Source organism: Chroicocephalus ridibundus, chromosome 13, assembly GCF_963924245.1.
Source record: "Chroicocephalus ridibundus chromosome 13, bChrRid1.1, whole genome shotgun sequence".
NCBI lineage: Eukaryota > Metazoa > Chordata > Aves > Charadriiformes > Laridae > Chroicocephalus > Chroicocephalus ridibundus.
In genome coordinates this window covers 7,386,173-7,408,748 of record NC_086296.1, presented here as the reverse complement: position 1 = coordinate 7,408,748, position 22,576 = coordinate 7,386,173, and the positions used below count along the sequence as shown (strand labels likewise).

General features: G+C 40.7%; 1 protein-coding gene across 1 annotated transcript in view; it reads right to left on the bottom strand.

Moving 5' to 3' along the window:
* The window catches only part of TMEM132C (transmembrane protein 132C), a 224,247-nt gene that overhangs the window by 74,995 nt on the left and 126,676 nt on the right, over window positions 1-22,576 (bottom strand). The window contains exon 3 of the mRNA XM_063351452.1: window positions 22,020-22,166. Coding sequence (XP_063207522.1) covers window positions 22,020-22,166 — 147 coding nt within the window. The remainder of the gene's footprint in view (window positions 1-22,019; window positions 22,167-22,576) is intronic.

The following is a 22,576-nucleotide window of genomic DNA, read 5'->3' as shown; positions in this document are numbered from 1 at the left end:
CTGTATGCTGTTGGCTTACAGAAGTAGCACGTGGTCTAGTGTTAAGAGTCTGTGTCAAAGCACTTTCTGGGGTCATGGACTAACTGTATGATCTCACACCAGCCATTTGTCTTGCCTGTCCTTCTATTAAGCCTGTCAAGAGAACTGGCTCAACAGAAGAAAAACAGGAGCTCCTTAAAAACGTATTGGCACATCCAAATTGAACTCTTTTTGGATGAAGAAGCTATAAAAAATGACTCTGCAGTGAACTTTGAAATATCAATTTTTTAAAGAGTCAGTGATTTCCCTTCCTGAACAATGCTTTTCATGCTGTGAAGCCTTACAAAGGGAAAATGAATGTTTAGAAACATTTTCAGAAGTATTTATGTGAAGGACTGGGTGATGAGAAATGTTTCAAAAATGATTAAGGCTGCCTAAATATCTGTTCTTCAGCAAGCTAAGTTACAATTTAAATCCTGGCAATATATTTATCAATATTTTAATTCCCGGCTGCATTTCCTGACATTTGTGCCAAAACAAAATTCTGTAAAAGGTCATAACAGGACTCAAGTGTTATTAAGTGTATGATCTAACAAACAAAACAAATGACCTTCATTCACACCTGACTGATCATTCTGTGAACTCACAAACAATAGATTCTCACCACTTTCTCAGACTCAAAGAAATATCCATCTTGGGTGAAATCATCCATATGCAGAGAGTCAGCAGAAGCTTTAAATGCCTCTAACACACTTCAAAGTGGGACTGAATTATGGCTTAGACTCTTTGCAACTATTCTGCTTCCTTTCTTTTTACAGTATTTCACCGAATGCTGGCACACCATCGCGCTAAGTGGTATATTACGTAGTAGGAGATGGTTTCACATACCAGGAGACCCTGTGGCCCACACAGACAAAACAAACCAGAAAAAGAGTGAGAGGATGTTTATTAGTGCCATTTATAAATAGAAAAATGAGGCCCAGAGAAAACAGAGTGACTTGTTCCAGATCACATCAAATATCTGCAGCAGTCAGAAACTGGACCTAGTCGCCCTTTGAATGCCTGGACCGCAAGGGCTCCCCCTTCCTTCCACACCCCTGAGGAGCACTTGGAAAGGTAACTCAGGAAATCTGTGGGCGATGTGTGAACTGAAGCTCTATCTTCTAAATCACTGTTTGGTGGCTTTGCTGCAAGACTATCCTTGCACTTCCTTTTCCGTAAGTACATTTGATTTCATTTCTCCCACACTGCATCTCAGACTTTTGGGGAATTTCATAATACCACATCAAAAGCTCCCAATAGCTGCCAAAATTGCTCTGACTGCTGTTTAACACAGTATTGAATTTAAATGGCTAATGTATATGCCTCTCTCACACATGAACACAAACTGCTGCATAGCAAAACTTTAATTTATCAAATTAAAATGCACTATAGCACGAATTTATTGTATCACTGCTCATAAATGTTTTTATGCGTTTGATTTTTTTTGGTGTTTTATGGTTTTGGCAGTAGATGGAAAGCAATCAAGGTTCCATTTGAAGCAGCCTTGTAAGCAATTCTCATTTAACAGCAGACAATGAAAAAATTAATCTCAAATGAGTGTAACTAAGTTTTCATAGAAACAACAAAACCACTCAGACATTATCATCTTCAACAGCTGTTTACTGTCTTCATTTACAAAACTACCTGTCAAATTTTACTATTTCCTGCAGGTAAAAAAAAAGCCAAGCCCAAGTGCCTCTCTGAGTTAATAAAATGCTCCACGTGTAACAGGGATATTAAGGATCCCTTTCTCGCAATCATAATACTTAGCAGGGATGATTGAGGTGAAGTAATGTTCAACACTCCCTCTCCTGTAGGTTTCAATTCTACACTTTTAACTACAGCAAAAAAAGTAAAATGTGTCTGATTGGTGAAAGCCTGGGTTTTTCCTCTCTCTCCTACTCTATGGAACATCTGCCTCCTCTTTTCAATGGGCAAAGCAACATTTGTCATTCCTGGAAAGTTGTTTACTACAAAACAATCACAACTTTCTCAACATAAAATGAAAACACTTGAAGGAACTACAAAAAGGGATAACAGCAGAATGGAATATTTTTCTGGTGGAAAGCTTTATCATCTGGGGATGCATCTCCCAGTATCAGTTTGTTTCAGTGATGAATTTGGTCTAAGAAGTTGTTTACTGGGAGAAAACCTGCAGTTGGTTAACACTAGGCAACGTGCACGATGGCAAGCATGCCAAATAAACATCAGAAGGAAACCAAAGGGTTCATGGAACGTGGCAACCTGATCCCCTGGCACAGAAGTCAGCAGGGGACGGGCCAATCTTCTGACAATTGCAGGAGTGGTTGCTCACCCAGCAACAACAGTCAGCAGCTTAGTATCTCAGGGAAGAGAGGAAGACAGAAGTAAGAAGACAAATGCAAAACGGCTGAATTAATTGTCCTTCATATGCATGTTCCCAGGCTGCACACTCTCAAAGGCTGTCTCAACTGCTGTTGCTGTGGCTGACTCTGGATTTAGGAGATGGGAAGGAGTTAATTACTGATGGGCAGCTACAGTGAGTGGGATGCACAGCTCCTTTTGACTTCCCTAATGGTGGTAAAATGTGCAAATCCTGTGGACTGTAGCTGAATTTAAATCACAATGATTACAAAATATAAAGCCCCAAAAGAGGATTTATAAATGAGCAGATTTAGCTGCGACACAGACTCCCTCAAGACCTACATTTTGTTTACATGCAAAGTAGACTATGCCTCCTGAATGACTTTAAATCCTGATGAAAATTATTTATATATCTATCTACCCTCCTAACACGGTTCTGAACCATAATTCCTGCTGCTAAACGCCTTGGGGGATATCTACTAGTTATAGGTTTGTCCCTATTTTCTGGCCATTGTCCAGCAAACCACTTTCAATGTACAAACAGTCCTGCTGCCTTCAGTGGGTCTACTCACAGGATGCATAGGACCGTAAGAACATGTTGCTTAAATAGACACATAATACCAACAACAATAGCAATACCGTTCTCTTACTGCTTTAGGACTGAATTTTCATACACAGCTCTTGGGAGTACAGTACTATTAGCCTATTTTATGATATGCAAGCTGGGGAACACATAAATGAAGCGACTTGCCCAAGGTCATACAGGAGTTCATGGGAGAAACTGGGACACTAACAGTAAGTGCATGAGAGCTCTGCCTACTATGTGCGTGAGGCTTTGAGTACTCTGACATTGTTACAAAGGAAATCAGGGAGGTTATATAGTGGGAATCAAATCTTTTAAAAATTATTTGCATCTACTATCATGTTAACCAGTCCAGTCCCATATTACCCATCTGAAGTGTGATAAATGCTTAATTCACGTTAAACCTAAGAAATCACAAAACAAAGGCTTTTATACACTCCTGATCCAACTGCAGAAATAAATTTGAACATTTCCCATTGTTCTAAATTCTTTAACAACAATCAATATACAATTAATTATAATGGATTAAAAAAGCCCTACACAGTACCACCTTTAAACAAAAACTAGTATCTTAAAAGGCTTCAAATTCTGAAAGTGGGAAATATTTCTTGAGAAAGAAATGGCGATACTCCCAATAAAGCCCTCACACCTTCCTACAAAAAGATTTCTATCCACAGTCATATCCATATGGATTTTACGCTCTCTCTCAATCATACCTCAATCATCGAAGACTTTGTATATGGTCAAGCTCACTGGTGTGGGAAACTTAAACAGGAAAAACTGCTACAATCTGTATGCAGTAAAATGAACCAGAGGCAGCCTCAGACTGCCATTCTGCCTGGCTGCCACCGGCACGTTGCTGTAAAAAACCCTGGCAATTTGTATCCATGTCGTCTTGATCCAGGAGCAAGAGAAAGCACTGGTTGCAATTTGCCAACTGAATTTTTGTCATAAAAAATGCAATGGCACCAAAATAAATCTGCTTCCATCAAGCATTACAAGCACGAAAAAAAATAATGTAGCGCTAAAAATTATATGGACTTCCAGATTTTATTGTCCTTCTGGTCAAGGAATATCACAGGGGACAACCGGTAAGAAGTTGCTGCTTTTCCTTATGTCTTTGATCAACAAACTCTCTACAGTCTCCAAAGCTCTCAAAACAGCCACTTTTCAGCAGCATCAAATTTGCTGTCAAATCGAAAAGGAAGGAAGGTGACATAATCCTGAAAAGTTATGGAGACCGTCCCAAATAAAACTGGGTACTGAAACGTTAGGAAGATGGGCCAGGGCACCGAGAGCTCTCACTATGAGCCTCCCCTGATGTTAAATGCCTGGAGATGGCCGTTCAAACTGCATTGTGTGCTCTTTTCCTAGACTAGACAGTTCCTTCAAGGCACAAAATTAAGGCAGTGACGGATGGACTACTCTGCTGTTTATTTGGCCCAGTTTCACAATGTGGCAGTGAGGAACTGTTGAACTCCAGCTGAAACAAAGGAGGTGCAATAAAAAGTTTCTATGAACATCTATTGAGCTTATTGAGGAAGAGTTTATTTGCTAAGTCACATAGCAGAGAATGAAAGATGGGAATGAAGACTATCACCTGCTTAGACCAGAAAGGAACAAGAACAAACATGACGATCGATTTCACATTAACATTCCTATTTTCAGCTGCCTCCCTGCTTGCTGTTCCCCCTCCTGCCTCAGACGGTGTGGACACCAGCCAGGGCACTGCAGGCAGTCAGCAGAGGGACCATCCACTGCTGCCGGAGCGTGTTCAGCACAGCCCTGCTTCCCCCTGCGGCTCCGCGGGGCAGCTCTGGAGTAGGTCCCTGCATCTCCTTTCTTAGTTTCTCCATTGGAATGGCACAGTTATTTCTTTGCACTTCCCCTGCTTTGACCCACATAGCTCCCCGACTCTCATGCCTCTCATGGATGTCACTACCACTTGTCCTAAGCCAGACTTCTAAACCACCTATTCTTTTATGTCCTCTACTCCTCAGCCTCAAGTCTTCTGTCTTCTCTGTTGCCAAGCTCAACATAGAGCTCTTTTCTTAATGCCAAGTTCTTCCCAAATCACTCTTGCTATCCCCTTCCATGCCACAGCACTGCTCAAAAGCTGGCACACTCTCTCTGTGCTGGACTTTAGCCATATTTGCCTTTCCTGCCCATGTTCGGTTTGAACCGATAACAGAAACAGCTTCCCCAGTGCCCCAAATGCCCACGTTTTCAGTCTCAACTGTGTCCTCCATGCACATTCTCAGAATCTATAGACCAATTTGCAATAGGAGGTTCCTATTATATTTGCTACCTTTTTACATTTCATTTTTCTACCCCATTTTAATATTTAATATTCTTTGTTTTCAGCTTCTGTTGTCAGACGTCTGGTTGGGATAGCAAGAGAAATTTTTGGAAGTACCTTAGTTCCACTTTCAAAAGTGATGGGGCAGCTCTGGGGTTTTCAAAAGCACAAGTTCCTTTCAAATTCCAGTTGCTTTCAAACACATCTGCTTTCTCCCAGGCAGTGGGAATTCGAGGCCCCAGAGCTTCTGAAAATTCCAATAGGTGTCAGACTGTTGAAATAACTCCTTTTTTAAATTTAGGTACTACAAACTATAGTCATCAAAGTATTTATGCATTGCTTCACTTGGCACTGCAAAGCCTAAGTGAAACAGATGGCCAACTCAGGTTTCCAAAAGTGACTCAGATCTCAGGAGCCCAGCTCACACAGGAAGTCAATACCAGTTAATCTTCTAAATGTCAAATGGCACTTTTGAAAATAGTACTTTCCATTACCAATAAGGACCTGAAACTTTGTGCTTTTTAAATGTTTGCTTTGTACCAAGTAATACCCCAGGCTCGACTTGTCTGCCTTTTCATGTTCCAAGGACAAGTGAATACTTGAGTAATGCAGTCCTTACAGGCAGGTCACCAGCAAACCAGCCAGCTCTGCAGCACTACAGATTTTTTCCCGTAAAGAGCATTTTTAGGCAACAGGCTTAAGGCTTGGTGAGGGAGAGAGAGCTAGAGAATGTACATACTTAGAATTCGCAGCATGGCTTTCCCTTGCTTGCCATAGTTTTAGTGATAAAGTGCAGAGACTGCAACCACCCCACGTAAGAGCAAAGTTCTTGGCTCTGGGGGCTTAGCCCATGTTTAGTAGAAATTTAATCTGAATAAAGCAGGGCTGCGTTAGACAAGCCTGGATGGTCTTAATGACAATGGGTCATTAATACACGGGCACTGTTGAGGCTCTGTCTGGATCCCCTGTGACATATGACCCAGCTCTTCTATAACATAACTCTCCCAGAGCACGGACAGCCTTCTGGTCATCATTACACAGTGGCAGATACCATGACTCAGACAGAAGAGTTTGGATTAAGCATTATTAAGAATTAACAATTAAGAAATGTTTGGATGCACCTAAGAGAAAGTGCATTAAAGTAAATGTTATGGATACAGGATAATAATTGTTTCTCCTTTCAGACACTATGGACCCTAAGACTGGCACAGGCCAATGCTCTGCTTGTGATGGAGAGTTCCCATCAGCCATTAGATGATCTAGAGGTCACCCGAGCAACTTCCAGTACATTTCTGCTGCAAATGGGTAATTAATCAAATCAATGTCCTCCCCAGGAATTGACTGAAACTAGAGGGCGGACAGAGTTGAGTGCATTTGGTATTTTGAACCTGGAATATCAAGCAGAGGAATAATGGCCATTATCTCCAGTACATATGTTAGAAGAGGGAGAAGTTAGGGAAGTGATTTCTACCCACATCGGTAAGTCTAAGACAGAGTAAAAAGACAGATGAATGTGGAAACTGATTTACAGAAGAGACTAGAGGGACACCAGTCCTACAAAGCCTTGAAGGTTAACTTTACATACTTCTAGGAAACTCTGGAAAAGCCAGAAAGTTCCAGACTTGAAAACCTAAGTTTTCAGGTATCATCACAGTTTATTTAATTTTCAACGGAAACAGATTTAGGTTTGGATATATACATTTCCTTGTACGAATGTCAAAATATTGTCACTGACTGATGGCAATATGGAAACTCTCTGAGTCTGTTCCCACAGCCTAGTGGGGAGGAATGCAGAGAAGGAAGCCAACACCATAGACGGTACATAGGAAACTACAAAGTTATACCTTTAAAGTATGTATATCTCTCTAACAACTCAGATCTCTGTTCTTTAATTAGCACTATGCTGTTTTCAGTACAAACAAAGGACCTTATGGTATTAGCCCCAAGGAGAAATGTGACTTCCCTTTAAAAAAAGAGCAACCACTATAGTTTTGGATTCGCTTCCAAGAGCAGTAATTTCAATACCTTCTTTTAAAATTTAAATTATATCTAGTTAGCAAAGAGAGAATGACTTTTGGCATATTCTTCCTGCATCTAATAACCAATTCCATTCACTTAAACTATCTTTTTCCCTACAGAGGATTATTGTCATTAAGCTACTCAGAGTGTGACAGCAATTGAGACGTTTTGGCTATTGGAGTCAGCAGCATTAAGATTTGAGAAAGAGTAATAGAGAGACATGGAAGACAGAAGTCGAAACGCTCGCATAATCTACACTTGATTTTAATCCGAGACAGAAAACTTTTAAAGGCTCAGGAGAGATTTGGTCTGGACAAGCACCTCTGCTTCTATCCTGCTCGCAGTCAGAGAGTCCTTCTCCTCCCTTCAGTCCTGCCAAGCCTGACCACTCGCTGACCACCCAGCTAATTAGCCCCTCTGATTCTTTTTTTTTTCTTCAAATCCTCACTGCTGAAATGAGGTACACAGGGTCTGGTGACTTAGTGCACAGTTCAGTGCTAATCCGTAGAGCATCTTAGGCTCTGACCTGTAGAAAAGCCTTGGGATATGAAGACCCGAGCTCTGAGGTTTTAGTATTTAGTGCATGATTTGTACAGTGAGAAGTGAGTAACGTGGGCAGATGGCAAGAAAGTTTCTCATGAGCTCCACAATGAGTGTTTTGGAGCTTTCTGTTCCTTGTCCTTGATCCCTCACAATCACTCATGCTCATCCTCTCTCATGTAGGTGTTTCCACACGTAAGAATTTTGGCTGTTAGTCTCCGATAAGGAAACAGATGGCACTTACCCACCAAAAATGTGGAAACAAAAAGGTGTGTACAAGGACCACAGTTCTGCTTTGTACATGTGAAATGAGGCATCTATGTTGTTGGGAAGGGGCAGATGTCCCCTAATGAAGCACAGATCAGGCTGAGGTCCTAAAGAAACAAGCTGGTGACTATCAGTAGCTGATAGCTCTTGAACTTTAGGGGCAAGAACCTCAGCACTTCAGTGCCTAGGAAAACCCCATCTCTTTCCCTGCTTAAGCTGAACAAATGGCAGCAACTATAAAACTAAAGGGTTTACACACTTGCCTGAAACCGTCTTCAGGGATACCTGGAATAGTTCTAATAACACGCTAAAGAGAGGATTAGATCTCAACAATTACTGACTAATTATATGTATAGAAGTTAAATAGCAGCATTTCTAAATCTTGTGGGGTACATACTGTAAAACTTTCCTGTAAAGAATTTGCATAGAAGGTGATCTTCAAACCCTCTTTAACATCTTCATTGGAACAAAAGATCTTTCCGTACACTCTTTGACATTATTCAGGAAACAGCAAATTATCTGATTCAATTGGCTCATGAGTAAAATAGCACGCAGCAATTAACTCTTTAAAAACCAAATCCCCCTACGAGAGGATTTATTATAAGAAAAAAAATTAAATACATAATAAAATAAGAAATACAAAAATTTAAATATAAAAATAGGGAATTATTAGAAAATATATTAAAAATATAGGATTAAAAAGAAAAAATATTCATAAATGTAAGAAAAATTTCTCTTGCAGGGCTGACCTACTCAGCAGTCATTAACATTACAAAGGGATGAAGTCCCGAAGAGCCTAACTGATCTAAACAGTTAAGTCACCCACCACAGTACAGAAAGACAAGGCTTCAAAGTAGCAGGATTAATGGTCTTGCTTCCTGGCAAAATGAACTCATGCTTGTATATATGTGAATAATTTTACAGAATGCAGGGACAGCTATAATAGAGCCTGAAAAATACTTCGGTCAACTGTTTACTCCAAATAGATGAGGGTTTTTACCTGGAGAGAGTGTCACTGAAACTAAGTCTTCTCTCTTCAAGGTACACGGGGAACTCAAAACTGGAACCACAGAAAATATGATAGGCATTAATGAATACAAATGATTTACTGCACTTAGGTAGTTAACGCACCTCTCCATCCAATGTGTGGGTCATGGCCAAACTTCAGGGCCTGGAAGCACCCTCGCTCATGTGTTTGTGCATGTCTGTGCTGCATCCTTGCTCCACTTGAGTCAGTGTGTGACCCAAGTGCAAATCTCTCCTTCCTCTGTATTCCAAGTTTTATGGGGACTGAGCCAGGCCACAGGCCAGCAGGAGCCCATAACGTGCTCCAGCCAGTTATCTCATCCTGCTCATGAGACCCTGGCACGAGCTGTATGTGCTTTCTTAGAAGGAGGACCATGTGGGTTCAGATATCTCAAGAAGAAAGGAATGAAACACTGGACTCCCACAGCTGGCCAATGATCTGCCCATGGGAGCTGCTGCCAGTGCCTGCTTGGTGCACACTGAGGGTAGAATCGGAAGCCTGATTTTTCTTCAATCCACAGCTAAATTTGCAGAACTGTAAAAAAGAGGAATATCCTTTCTAGCAACCTAGGAAATGACTTGAGAACTTGGCAAAGGAACAAATAGATCACTGGCATGACGACAATCTGACATTATAAGCCTTGCAAATACAAATAATAAAAAAATAACATTCACACAGACAAATCTTAAAGCTCCTAATGTGAAAGGCATGCTGCTATACTATCCACATGAGGGGAGACCGCCACTAACTCTTCCCCCTTCCAGGATCTGTAATTCCCAACTAAGACTTGATTAATACTGTGGAAAAACTCAACAGTTAATGCAAGTCTCCCCAATGGCTGGGTATTACACAGAAAGCCAACCAGTCCTATAAAACAGACTAGAGAAATCTCTGTCAGGGCATTCAACAGGATACAAGGAGACACTAAGGCCCAAATCCAGACTGGAAGACGTAAAGCCTATCCTGCAGTAGATGTCATCATTATACCATAAATCAACAACAAATTTCATGCCAAACCTTTAGTTAGTAAGGAGGGTAAAAACAGAATATGATGAAGTGGTAAAGGTTCTCAAAAAAAGAAAACACATCTTTATAAAATTGGTTGTTGAGGTCTAGCACTCAAAGCAAAGCCAGTGAAATCAGTATTCCTCAGGGAGCGGATAATGGTGAAGTGTTCACACTTTTCAAACATTTATAAAGTCAGAGTCTACTTATGCACAACATGGTCAGCAGGCTCTGTGAAAACCACTGCCCTCAAATGCCCTGGGTTCTACTCTAATGGAAGTCTGTTCTGTGACTCTGGGTATCTTCTGAGATTTTTTTTTTAATAAACCCACACAGTGAATTTATATGTGATCCACAGTGAACCACAACAAATCTCTACTGATTTGCATCACTGAAGGATGTGGCAATTATATGATGTCTGATGACTACGTGTTTCATCTCACCTCAGTAATTCTAGCAGCCCCAGGAATACTGAAAAGAGCAGGAGAGGCTGCCTGTCAAAATAATTCATCCAGCCTTGATTAACAGAACATGGCAACAATCCCCTTCTCGGATGGTTCTGGGAGTAATGCTAGCAGAAGCTGAGTTTCTAGCCAGTTCTTAGTGATCAAGTTCCCTATGCTTACCATGACATTTCTAGGTTAACTTTTCCAAGTAAGAGTACTGTTGGGAACGGCTTGTATTTACTATGTGTTTAAATAGTGTTCATCTGTAATGCACAGGAGTTTACTAGCTCCTCGTGAGGAAATCACAGCAGGTACAACCAAACTGTGGAACTACGCAAGTACAGATAGCCAAACAGATACACAGCAATGAACAAGATCTGTCTTTAAATACTCCTTTCCAGTCAGTCTCATTAAATTTCTAAACTTTTCTCAAGATAAAAATTGACAAATAGCATCTCCAAGTGGAGAGCCTCATAATTCTATTACACTTTTTCAGACATGACAAAAAAGCCATAAGAAATGATAATCACATACAATTAAAACCTCTGAAACTAGCTGAACAATTGCTAAGCTAACCAGAGAGATTATATTCCTTTGGGGATTGTCAGTGCTACTTGATGAGCTCTGATTTGGTTGAAATCTAACAGTTATAATGGAATATTTCATGCAGATCATATCAATCAGAAATTTCTTTTGCTTCGTACCTTCCAATGAACATTGCCACACCGAAGCTCTAAACGATTTTGGGTAAGAGAACAGATATAAACATTGAAATTCTTGTTAGTTGGTCTATCAGTAACGCTTTGGTTGATAGGGCACCTTGCTTTCAAGCCATCCAATGGCATTGCTAAACATGCCAGTCTCATTAAAAATAGTCGAAATCGGAATGAATTCAGTGGCTGAGGTCACTCAAGTACTCTGGCAGAGTCATTATTGAATTTCTACTAGTGTGATTACAAAGAGTGCACGCTCAGTCCATTAATTTGCAGCACGAAAACCAAAAATCAATGGGGTGCTACTTAAAACTCCTTTTGTGATAATTACCATCATGTATGCAGGTATACATATGGAATGGGAGCGTGTAAACTGCTGTTTGCAGCCTTGAACAGGAAAGAGATTATCTAGTTTTCTGAGCTGTATGTCAGAATGAAGGAAGGAGAGAATAGTAAAAATTTAGTCTAAGCTTGAGGTGAAATTCAGACCGTAAAGGAAATTTTGTCATTTGCTTCTACAAAGCTAAGGTTTCTTCCCTGGAAATTTAACTGGAACTGAAATTCCTAGCAAGTAATCAAGAATATGGTATTGATCTATCCAAAAAAGCCCCCTACAAGCATCTCCATTTTCTTTAATAAACTTGCTTGCCTGTGAGTTACTAGCATGTTGAGAAAGTAATAATGGGCAACTTGTATGAGTTCTTTGTGAATGATAGTGGGACAAACTGGTATACATTGTTTCAGCAGATCTACACTGATTTACACCAGTTGACGCTCCTCATTTCGACCCCAAACTCATCACAGATTTTTCCAGAGAAAAGTACCGAATTTCCCTGCTTAAGGAAAATTGCATTCAAAAAAACCATTGGCAACTTTTGTATAGTACTGTGACTCTCATTTCATTTTTCATTCTTAATTTTGAAAGTGTTACAAAAGACTACGCTTACAGATCTTAATCATCCAGTATCGTCTACCGAAAAAAAACAGAACCCAGGGATCTTATTTAGCCAGAATTTGACGGATCATAAGCAATTTTTTTTTGAGAACTCACAGACATCTACTACATTTCCAAAGAGCAGCCCACCTCCACCTTGTTCAATTGCCAGGAAATATCCTTCAAACACTTCCTATGTCCCCTCCAACCCTCCAATTCATGTAACAAAAACCAACTCTAACCAGCTGATTCGTACAAGCACTTGACACAGCAAGACAAATTCTACACTGATTTGCACTTCAGGGACTGGGGCTGCACAGATAAAAAAAAAAAAAAAAAGGTTGCCTTTTAAAATGTCAGTATTTGCTGATATTCACCATGAAGTGATAGTGAAGAAAAACAACGCCTTCCATCATTCCCAGAATGTGAAATACCAGAGGTGTCCCTGCAGCCTGAATTGTAGATAAATTATGATTGCAAATGACGACTTACAGAAGCCAATAGAGTAACTACTCTTTCTTCTGTAAGTCAGTTATGTGTGGAGAACTGCAATGATCTTTGATGCAAGCTAGTTTTTCAGACTACGTGAGTTGTTTTGTCTATAACAAGCAAAGATTATTCATTTCTAAGCTTGTAAATGCAGATATTGTCTCTATCTACTATGTAAAACACGCAGGGTGAATTGAATGGAATCCATCATAACGGAATGTGAGAAGTCCTTGGTTTTGCTGAGTTGTGTTATGCCCGGCTTGAATTACATGAAGTGTTGTGTTTGCTAACACGCTCATACGCTGTAAACGTTTGCAGAACAATAATGATGCTACTTCATTCAGTCGGAAGTACTCCTAACGTGACCCATTAGCATCTATGCAACAAATTATTATTATCCCCTTATCAGACTGCAAAAGTTTCAAACATGGTTTACACCGGGAAATGGATCCATTCTACTATTTTCAAGGAGAGACACAGAATTAACCAGACAAAGGAGGTGACCATTTAGGATTAAGAGTGGAAGCCTTGCGATAGGCTAGGACCCTGCTGCATGTTTGTCATAATATGTACAAATAATGAACACGCCGCCTGCTTCAGCAAGCCTACCAGTATGGCAGAAGAAGAGAGACAGCAGATGGATAGAGACAAACAAAAGCGCATGGAAATATTGAAAAAGATACCAGAGAGTTGCAAGAAGAGGAGCCCAGCTATAGCAAACATTTTTCTAAGAAGATAACTGAAGAGGAGTACGGTTTTCTAGCCTAAGATGTGAGTGTCTGAAAGAAGCAAACGCACCTGGAGGGATGCACTAACACCACCGCTCAGATCAGGTCTTCAAATTGTTGGAGTCCAGGACCTCATGCTGGTTTGGCATCCAAACCAATATATTGGTAATCACAGAACTGGATACCACAAATGAGTTTAAATAAACATCTTAGGATCATGTAAAGCTTGATCTGGGTTTAAATTACAAAAGTGAGAATCAGTAGATTAATTTCATTCAACTCAGCAGAGCTAAACCAATGTGAAAGTGGTGCCAATGAGACAACAGTTAGGTCTGCCAACTGTTTATGAAGACTCAACTTCCTCTATAAACCCTGTATCAACCATACGAGTTATTTTAAGTGATAATTTTAATGTGCTTATAAAATTATTTTTTCATTACCACTATCTCCAACTGGAGAATACGTGATGGATGCAATGGCAGAGGCTAATGAAATACATTTTAAAGAGAGAAAAAAAATTCAGTCTGCAAAAAATGTCTTAGGTCCGTCTTTCCATTACTTAGGCCGGGGGTGAGGTAGAACAACAAAAGCCAGATGATGTGGTCTCTGAATGAAGAAGGCAGTCGGAGTCATGTTTAATCATCCATCACTGCAGGTGTACAAGTAACAGCACCTACTTAATTACATACGCAGGTCAACTGGGAACAGAACTTAACAACCTGAACCAAAGTGACAGCCAGGAATGGTGACTGGAGCAAGAGCTCTGCTACGAGTGGGGAGCAGGAGCCACAGCACCAACACATGCGGTAAAATCCTCTGAGCCAGCAGTGACCATGATCTGCTGGTTTTCTTACCAACCTTGCCTATCTTGTAAGACTTATAACAAAGACTTAGCATCTACATAATAATTTTCCACCTGCCTCACAGAGCAGTCACCATTAGTATATAATAACAAAAGAAAGAAACAGACATTTTAATCTTTACTTGAAATAGGCAGTAAGTCATTAAACTGAAGTAACTTGTGAGTGTAGAAGTAAATCTCAGTAAGCCAGTGCAGAAACAAACAGTTCTCCTGTCTAATATATTGTGGAGCCTAAGGAAAAGTAAAGCTTTGTGCCTAAGGAAATGTAAAGGTCTCAGATAAACGGTGATCCTTTACCACTGTCAGTTGGTTAGCTGCTACTCATCTGACAAAGGCATGAGACAGGAAAAATGCTTAAAATTATCTAATTCTGTTTTATGAGATTGTAGCCTATTTTCCAGAGGTCTCTCCTGACCAGTTGTACGCATCTCGAGTTCAGAGGAGCTTTGTTATTACAAAATTCCTCAAGCAGCAATGGTATAGAGAGCTTACGTGTGTAAAACATATTTCAATTTGCTATGCCGAATACTAACAAAGATCTTATTCACTTTTTTCTAGAAAGGTTTGGCTTTTGGCACTTTTTCCTAAATTTTCTTCATTCTTTATTGCCTGACTGATTTATTTCCTCTGCTGTGAAAGTTACAGAGGAAAGCAGAGTTGCTTGGCAGCATGATGTGGTATTGCTGAACTCAGCTGTTTATGGCTTTCAGCAGATGTTTCTGCTTCAAAGACAGTGTGAGAAAAAATACACATGCACAAATTCCTCCCCCCCAATTCTGCATCTTTTGTCTCTTATCTTCCGCTGCCTCCAAATCACAAGGAAGGCTGCGTTACAATAGCAGCTAAAACGCCCGATCCATGCCAACTGTCACAGATAAATAAGAGCTGACCTCACCCCAAATTAGAACTCATGATTTAAGGCGCAAAGAGAAAAAATTAACAGAATTATCAGTCCACAAATGTGCTGCATCAGGAGATTTTCACAGATAACCCAGCTATGAATTACAGCTTATTAAAATAGAAAGCAGTAGGGATTGCTGTGTGCAAGAGGCAAGAACACAGCAGCTTTCTGCAGAAGACGCAAGTGGGACAGCCAGCCCTTCCTACTGCATATTCTGGCAGCTCTGCAAAACACATGCTCAGATGGAAGTCAAAGGCTGAAAAGCAGACTGTATGTTTTCTAGTCACTGTCTGAGAAATGACCACTTTGTCAGGTACCACAAAATAATCTCACCCTGGACATCAGGAATTACAGCTATTTTTGAACCCGTCTATCCACTTGGAATGGATATAAAGCTGTTGTCCCATTATTCCATGATTGCACATCCTATTCAATTTAATATGTGTGGGCCTCTGCTCTATTTACATAATAATGAACTAAAACAATATATCCAACCTGTTTGGAAAGCAGGGAAGGCACTGACAGCAAGAGAGACAGCTTTCTCAGCAAGGCTGGGTTATTGCATGCGTTGGCTAAGCCTCCAGCATTCCGTTTTGATAAGCATGTAAAAAGCTTTTCCAAACTATACAGAATTGCTGAGCAAACAGATTTGATGCTTTCATTTGGCAAGAAATATGTGAAGAATGACCTTTCTCTTGGTGCTTCAGCCCTTCTGCTTTCCAACAGACCCAGGAACTCCAAAGCAGACTTATAAAATAAAAAAAAATAATTTATTGGAACCGGGCTGGAACTTCTGTAGAGATCATGGATAGATCTCATTTCATGCATTTTGTTATCTCATCTCTATTAATTAATTTCATTTCTTGGAGAGAAAACTCATGAGAATGCCTTACTCCTTGGCTAATACTATGTTATCTATAAAGAATAATGTATTTTTGAATGGTCAGGACTGAGTCTAACACTGATCCTGTTGAAATCCAACATGAAAACTAATTTCAATAATGCCTAACAACAGGCTTTCAAAAACTTCATCTTAGATTATAATATCTTGCTTTGAATTTCAAACAGAAGAGAGAACATTCTGACATACCTGATAAGAAAGAAAATACTTTCCATTTAGTATCTTCCACAATACTTATGCAGACCCTGCTGGTTTTCTGACTCAGCCTTTATCTGTTAGAAAGCAGGTATTTATGCTGATGCCAAGCTAAACACAAATTTCGATTGAAACAATTGAGTGCTAATAGTGTGGTTATTTACTTGGACTATGGGGGGGCCAATGCTCTAGTTATGAATCAGGGCCTCGTAGTGGTAGGTGCTAGATGAAAACTGGACAGACGTATGTTGTTGCCATGACAATCGCTATAGTTATCTCAAATTCCACCCTTCTGAACTTGCATTACCGAAAGTATTGAAAAGAAAGGGTCCTTCAGGCTCAGTGAGAGTCCTTATCCATGAGGACTCCCATGGAATTCGCTTTTCCTTAATGTAAGTGAGGGCTTCCCATTAAGTCGAAACCACTCAAGATTCATCAGGTTCAACAAGTTGCCTTGCTCCCACAAGTCCCCAGTAAGACAGAGGTATAAGAAACAAATATGCCCTCTCAAGACAGTTTGTGCAGACACTTGCTTAGACACTGCAGCAGACAGAGAGAGCGAGCCAACGGAGCGTCCGCCTCCCTCCTGCAGGCAGCCTACTCCTGAAAGAGACACGAAAGACATTCCTCATCCTTCCTCCCTCCCCAGCTCAGGGCTTTGATAAACACTCCTGACATTTGAAGCAGCAAAAGAGGAGCCATATGAAAGGCTCCTTTGGGAAGCAACCTTCTAACCCCAGTCTTCTGTGCCCTAGAAAAGATATTGTTACAAGGCACAGCTGGCTGATCCTCCACCATATGTGCAGATGTCCAGTGTATCTTTGGCACCTAAACCGTACGCTGGAGACATCTGTGCCCTAATTTGACCTGAAGCAGGCACCCTAACATAAAGAGAAATCTTAAAATGCAAAGACAGCAGGCAGAGATAAATTACTTGGGAAATCAGATGAGAAAGGGTGGAGGGAAGGGATATTTAAAGCAGTAGGTAAAGGCTTAGCTGTATTATTCTTGACACTGTTATTGACAGCTACATGCACACAGTCCCATGTGTCATTTTAGGCAGACAGATGCACATCACAGGAATGACCTGCCTTGGAAGCTCTGAGGGTTACACTGGTAATTTGCCAGCAGCCTAAAAGACTGCATCTAATTTGCACCAAAATATGCATGTTGCTTAAAACAAAATACTCAGGAGGCCATAATGCTTGTTCGTACGTGACTTTCTCATAAATCAATGGAAATTGCGTCTCTTTTGGGGCTCAATGGCAATAGAAATCCACTGCTGATGTCTTCCTCCCAAAGTACCTCTACAGTTTGTACAAATCAGTTTCTGCAGACACAGATGTGACCTCCTGAAGACGTATTCAACTTCCCAAGCATCTACTAGTACAGCAGTGGCATGTGGCATCTCAGCTCTGATCCTGCCTCAATTATCAGTCAGAAGGATAAACAGCTGTAATGAAAAAATCCTGACCCATGAGCATCAAATCTCTGGGTCCTTGTGAAAACCAGAGTCCTCTGCTCAGGCTGTGACGTTTTGAGGTCAGCAGGCACCACTGACGCTCTGCTGAGCTCTGCAAACCACTCTGACCCAAAACTGCCAGGGGAAGATGACCCAGATTCTAAAAAAGCTAATAACACCCTGCTCGTAATGTGTGAATGCTCTTCTCTGCGTCCATATATTGAGCACAGACTGTCTTCAAGTATAGCCAGACACACACACACCAAATGTCTTACAGTTTTTCAAGTTTGAGGCATGTTGTACATATACACTTTACTTTTATTTTTCAATCACAAGAGAATTCACTTTGCTGACATCCCTTGGCAACATATGGTGCTGCCAGACAGAGAAGGGACCTGCGCAGAATTGCAACGGCTTTGTTGCTTTCCTCCATGCCCCGATGATATGAAACACAACCTGGTAAGATCATTAGCTGTCTCCCTGTGAATGCAATGGTACCCAGACAGTGTTAAAAAAAACCACAAACAACTAAAAAAAATGTATGCGCGTGTGGCGGGGGGAATGAGTGGTTGTGACACAGTCTGAAACATAAACGTAACATCTGGAAGCACTCTTCCCGAGTCTGCCTCTTTATCAGACAGATGGCTGGAGAGCTTTAAGCCCACGGGCCTCTCAAAAGGTTCAAGGCCAAGAGGATAAAGTGCTACATCACAGCAGTTTTCCATTATGTCAGTTTTTCTAAATGTCTCTCTGTTCTCCCACACTCAGTTTCTCTACCCGGTTGACAGAAATCGAAAGCACTGGGTGACTCCATTCCTCCATAAACAAAGTACAACCTCCACAGGCAGAAACATCAGCCCAAGAACAGACTGAAAGCAGCTCGTTCCAGCCCACTTCCCGGTTAGATGGAGCAAGAGGAGTCAGGTCTGGATTAGCCCCAGTCGCTGCTTCTTAGTTCTTGACACCGTAGATATAGGATGCTCTGGCTTTGGCAGAGAAACCGTCTTAAGAAATTCCCCTAATTCTCCTTGCTCCTACCCTTAATCCCTCTTTCTCATCCCCACAACTGACAGCATACCAGCTGGTGGAGGTAGGCTATTATAAAAAAAAAAAATAAAATTAAAAAGACGAAAATTACTTAGGGTAAAAATAACCCTTGTTCTGTCTTGGAACTGCTCTTATACCCTGTGACGGCAATCCAGAATAAGCTACACAGTGAATACGAGCCTTCCACTGAAGCTGTTCTCAGGGTAGATGTGGTATATCACAGATCAACCACACAAGCCTTAGGCTGGCACCAAACAGAGGCAATACTAAGATATGGAAATGGTTATAATAGTAACCAAAAATATCTCCTCATCTACCCTGAGGACACATTTCAAACCTACCAGCTTTCCTTCAGAAACGAGAAACAACAAGGGAAAAAAAGTGACCAAGCAGTAGTCTAAGACTTGTTTTCACTAATCAACACTGTTGTTATCCTCATCAATAGCTTCGTGAATCTCAGCACAAATTGCATTATGAGGCACACAAACATTGCTGATTTCAAGCTGTTTTCAGTTACTTGCTATAGTGGTAAAGCCTTTCTGAATAAATCTAAGTTAAGAAGCTATGGCTCTTGGCTTTAGCAGCATAAATTGAAAGAGAACAAATACTACTCAAAAAAGTAAAAAAGCGTGACCCACTTAAATTCTTAAAATGTAATGGTAAACGGTTATTGATGTGATATATTTACAATATGCTGTTTGTTTTTTATTATTTATATATGTCAAAGGTATATTAGCTGCTAAGCAGCGTTGTATTCAGCTATAAACTGCTTGTTTTGAAGTGCTTACAATGTAATTATATCCATACACTAATGATAGCAGAAATATGCAAGAAAAGAGAAGCAACATGGCAACAAAAATGAGTAGTCTTATTGAGTATGGGCATTTGTTTCCAGGGACATGAAGGGGAGAGAGTGCAATGGCTCTCCATGGTGCGTCAGGGAGCAGATAGAGAACGGCCAGAATTTCCTGTTCATGTGCTAAACAACTCAAGACATCACTCTCCCCATTATCACCAGAATGAATCCTGGATGCAGTTTTATCTGGCTACCACAAAACAGTTTGTAGAAGGCAGCACTCCTTCTATTATGGATTTAAGTAATATTCTGACCTACTTCACAACCAGCTGGGGACATGTGACAATACAAGGGGCGAGCCAAATCGCTGCTCTTGGTTGCAACAGAGGAATAAGGCACAACCGTAGAAGACCCTTCATTCTCCTTGCCTGCTAGCTGATTTTCTGAGCTGTACTGGAAATAGCTGGCCATGTAAAGAAAAATAACATACTATCACCTTCTTGACAAGTAGCGTGAATGTTCATAAAGCATTCAAGAACTACAAACTTCCATTTACTTGCTTTTCAGAAGCTCTTTTGCAAAGACAGTGGAAAACACCTCTCTGCTTAAATTTACCAACAAATTTATGAGTTGGCTGAGTTTGCTGCAAGAGAAGATTAGCTTGTGTTGATGCTGGAACTCCAGAACAGTACCTCACATCTACACTGACCTTGTCACACAACTGCACATCACCCAAATGAACTGTGCAGCTAAACTAGCCTGAAAAAGCTGGTGGCAGCACAGTAAGATCCCATTAGGGACTTGCAGTTCTCAACCAAATTAAATTAGCTTAATAGAATATTTGTGCTTTGCGCAGAGGGCTCCAAGTGACACTTAGAAACTCAGGAAGTGTAATGCCCACTACATGGTACGCTTTCCCCCTGGGATCTTGAGTACACACATGCCCGTGTTTCTCTATCCAGCTCCTCCTTGTACACAAACATTTCATTCCAACCTAGGCTCGTCATGCTTTCAGAAGACAGTGACTATTTACACACACAAATGAAAAAGGATTAATTAAAACATTGACTTTAATTTGCATAATTAGTGCTAAAAATATTTTTATGGGTTAATTAGACTTTATGCAAATTGGATTGAGAAGATTTAATTTGGGGTTTGATAACCTGACTGTTATAGTTCCACAGTTGCAAATACAGAGTTCACGCTGTTCTAAAGCATGTTCTCCCTTTCAAATTGTTTTGGTTTTTACTTCTGGCAGGCTCAATTGATGTGTTTTTCCTTTCCCCTTACCACCCCACCTTCCCCCAAACTCTCCACTGAAAATCTCACTAACTGCAATGATATCAAGTGTAAATACATTGAAACAGTGAGCCGCTCATGACAAGAGAAATTTCTGCACTTTTGCAGCAATCTAATATTTCCCAGGCACTCTGACTGGGCACAGAATACAAATGTTAAAATCTGCTCGGTTTTCTATGCCTGAAGATAGTACAAACCAAGTGCGTGGGAAAGCAATAACCAACCCAGCATCCACCAAAGATTTTATGATACTCTTCAATGAGCCCAGGTTTGAGGCTAATAATAAGCACAGAGCGAGGGAAGCATCGCTCGGCTCTGTGCAATGAAAATGCTCTGCGTGGACTAATGTACAGCAGTGCTCTGAAAATTCATTAAGATGATACCCAGCAAGAGCAAAATAATTTCCACTGAAAGCAGCAATATACGACTACTATGTGTTACAGAAGACAATCATACTTACTGAAAAAGCACTGCTTTTATGTCTGTGGAAGAACTAGACCAAGTCTCAGTAAAAACATATTAACCAGGAAAGCCGGCACTGGCAGGCCAGTTCATACCAGTGCTCCCAGGGGTGCACTGCTCTGCCTCTGACATTTACCAGGGTATGGCTTAGCACAGGAGCCTCCGGTTCTGGAAGAAGTAACTGTTTGCAAAAGGGGATTCTTCTGTATCACATACAAGACACTAAATACTGGAAGGTTTGAATTATCCTGTAACAATGCTTGAAAGTTACAGCGGTTCACCATGGAAGAATTCATTGCTTGCTTGACGAACCAAGCGCACAGGCTGCGATATGCTCAGAGAAACAAGGTCAAAACTATCAAGCCAAAAATTATGTTCAGTAAAAACCTTTAAAATTAAGGATATTCATATTCATGCCAAAACGACGCTCCCACCCCCCCCAGGATTGGCCTATTCTGTTCATTTTTTAATTTAAACCGATGAATTTTATTACCTGGAAACTGAGATGCCCTGTTATAGATCAGCAGATGGTACCATAGTTAACATAAGTGTCTCCAGATTTCCAGGCTACAGGTTTAATAGCTATGAGTAGTGGTAATATGAGCCCTAAGTCTTTCAACCAATGAGTGGTATCATGGATATAAATGAGTTTAATGTGCCGAGAATATGAGGTTTCATACCTGTTCCTCGAACTTGGTGCTATCCTCTGACAAATAACTGTTGTGGTCGAATGCTTTCCACCATTCCCCACTTCTTGTTTCACATCCCACTGCCGGGGGTCACTTGTCTTTGCGCTGAGAATGTTCACACCTTTCTTCACCTTTGCCCTGTTGGAAACAGCAAGTGTAAAACGTTTACAAGAGAGTCATTCAGGATTGTGATCCTACAAATGTAGCTCAGGCATGGAAATCTCATTATATCTGTTTTCAGCTAAGTATTAGATATGTTTCTAACCTATCAGCAAATAAGAAAGCGGTATCATGAATGCAGATCTAAAGGCAACATATCGCTTTTTTTGGACAGAACCAGCTAACTGTGTGCCTTTATCTGTCTGCCGCCAGCAGGCTGGAGTTATGATTAAGACTGAACCTGTAGGAAGAGCTACACTCAAGGTTCTTTTCTCTATTCTGGCAATGATTTCTCCCAAAGAGAAATTTGTCCCAACACAGAAGACTGAGAAAGGTTCTGCTCATCCGTAGCAAGACAAACTTGTGCTTCACCATTGCACAGAGGAAGA